This window comes from Poecilia latipinna, unplaced genomic scaffold, assembly GCF_001443285.1.
Source record: "Poecilia latipinna isolate Pla-1442-1.1 unplaced genomic scaffold, P_latipinna-1.0 Scaffold427, whole genome shotgun sequence".
NCBI lineage: Eukaryota > Metazoa > Chordata > Actinopteri > Cyprinodontiformes > Poeciliidae > Poecilia > Poecilia latipinna.
The window spans coordinates 364,531-365,172 of record NW_015113043.1 but is presented as its reverse complement, the minus strand read 5'-3'; the positions used below and the strand labels follow the sequence as shown (position 1 = coordinate 365,172).

At 44.2% G+C, this 642-nt stretch overlaps 1 protein-coding gene across 1 annotated transcript in view; it reads right to left on the bottom strand.

Moving 5' to 3' along the window:
* The window catches only part of LOC106950894 (ADP-ribosylation factor 1-like), a 7,705-nt gene that overhangs the window by 3,013 nt on the left and 4,050 nt on the right, over window positions 1-642 (bottom strand). The window contains exons 2-3 of the mRNA XM_015038059.1: window positions 419-499; window positions 215-324 (exon numbers count right to left, since the gene is read on the bottom strand). Coding sequence (XP_014893545.1) covers window positions 215-324; window positions 419-499 — 191 coding nt within the window. The remainder of the gene's footprint in view (window positions 1-214; window positions 325-418; window positions 500-642) is intronic.

Below are 642 nucleotides of genomic sequence, written 5' to 3'. Positions count from 1 at the left end.
GTTTGCCTCTACTTGCCTCTATTTTGCCATATTTTACACCAATCCACTATACTACCTAATCTGGGGAATCAGCAGAACCTGTTTGGCAGCAGGAAGTAGGCTAAAGCGTCTCAAAAAGCAACACATCACGTAAAATTAGAAAAGCAAAGAAAAAAGATAAGGGAGGTCAAAAACTTTTCCCATCAAAGGTTAATGAATTCTGCAGTATTTCTACCTGCGTGTTGGTGTAGTAATGTCTCCACAGCGGTCTGATGACGGTCTGACCACCGACGTCCCAAACGGTGAAACTGATGTTTTTATACTCCACCGTCTCCACGTTGAAACCTGAACAGGAAAAAGAAAGTGTATGGCTTTAAAACGCTGCGGCTCTTTAACTCCAAGGTCAGAAAGAAAGAGGTCAGAGGTCAGAACCACCCACCAATGGTCGGGATGGTGGTGACCACTTCAGCCAGCTTCAGTTTGTACAGCAGTGTGGTTTTACCTGCAGCATCCAGGCCTACTGCAGACACACAAACAGAACAGCTGTCAGAGCCTGAACTGGTTCTGATCCAGGGCGGCATGAAAAATAAACTGAACCTTTAAAGGATTCAGCAGACCAATCACAAAGTGAATTAAATGACATCATTTATTATCCACAGCGGT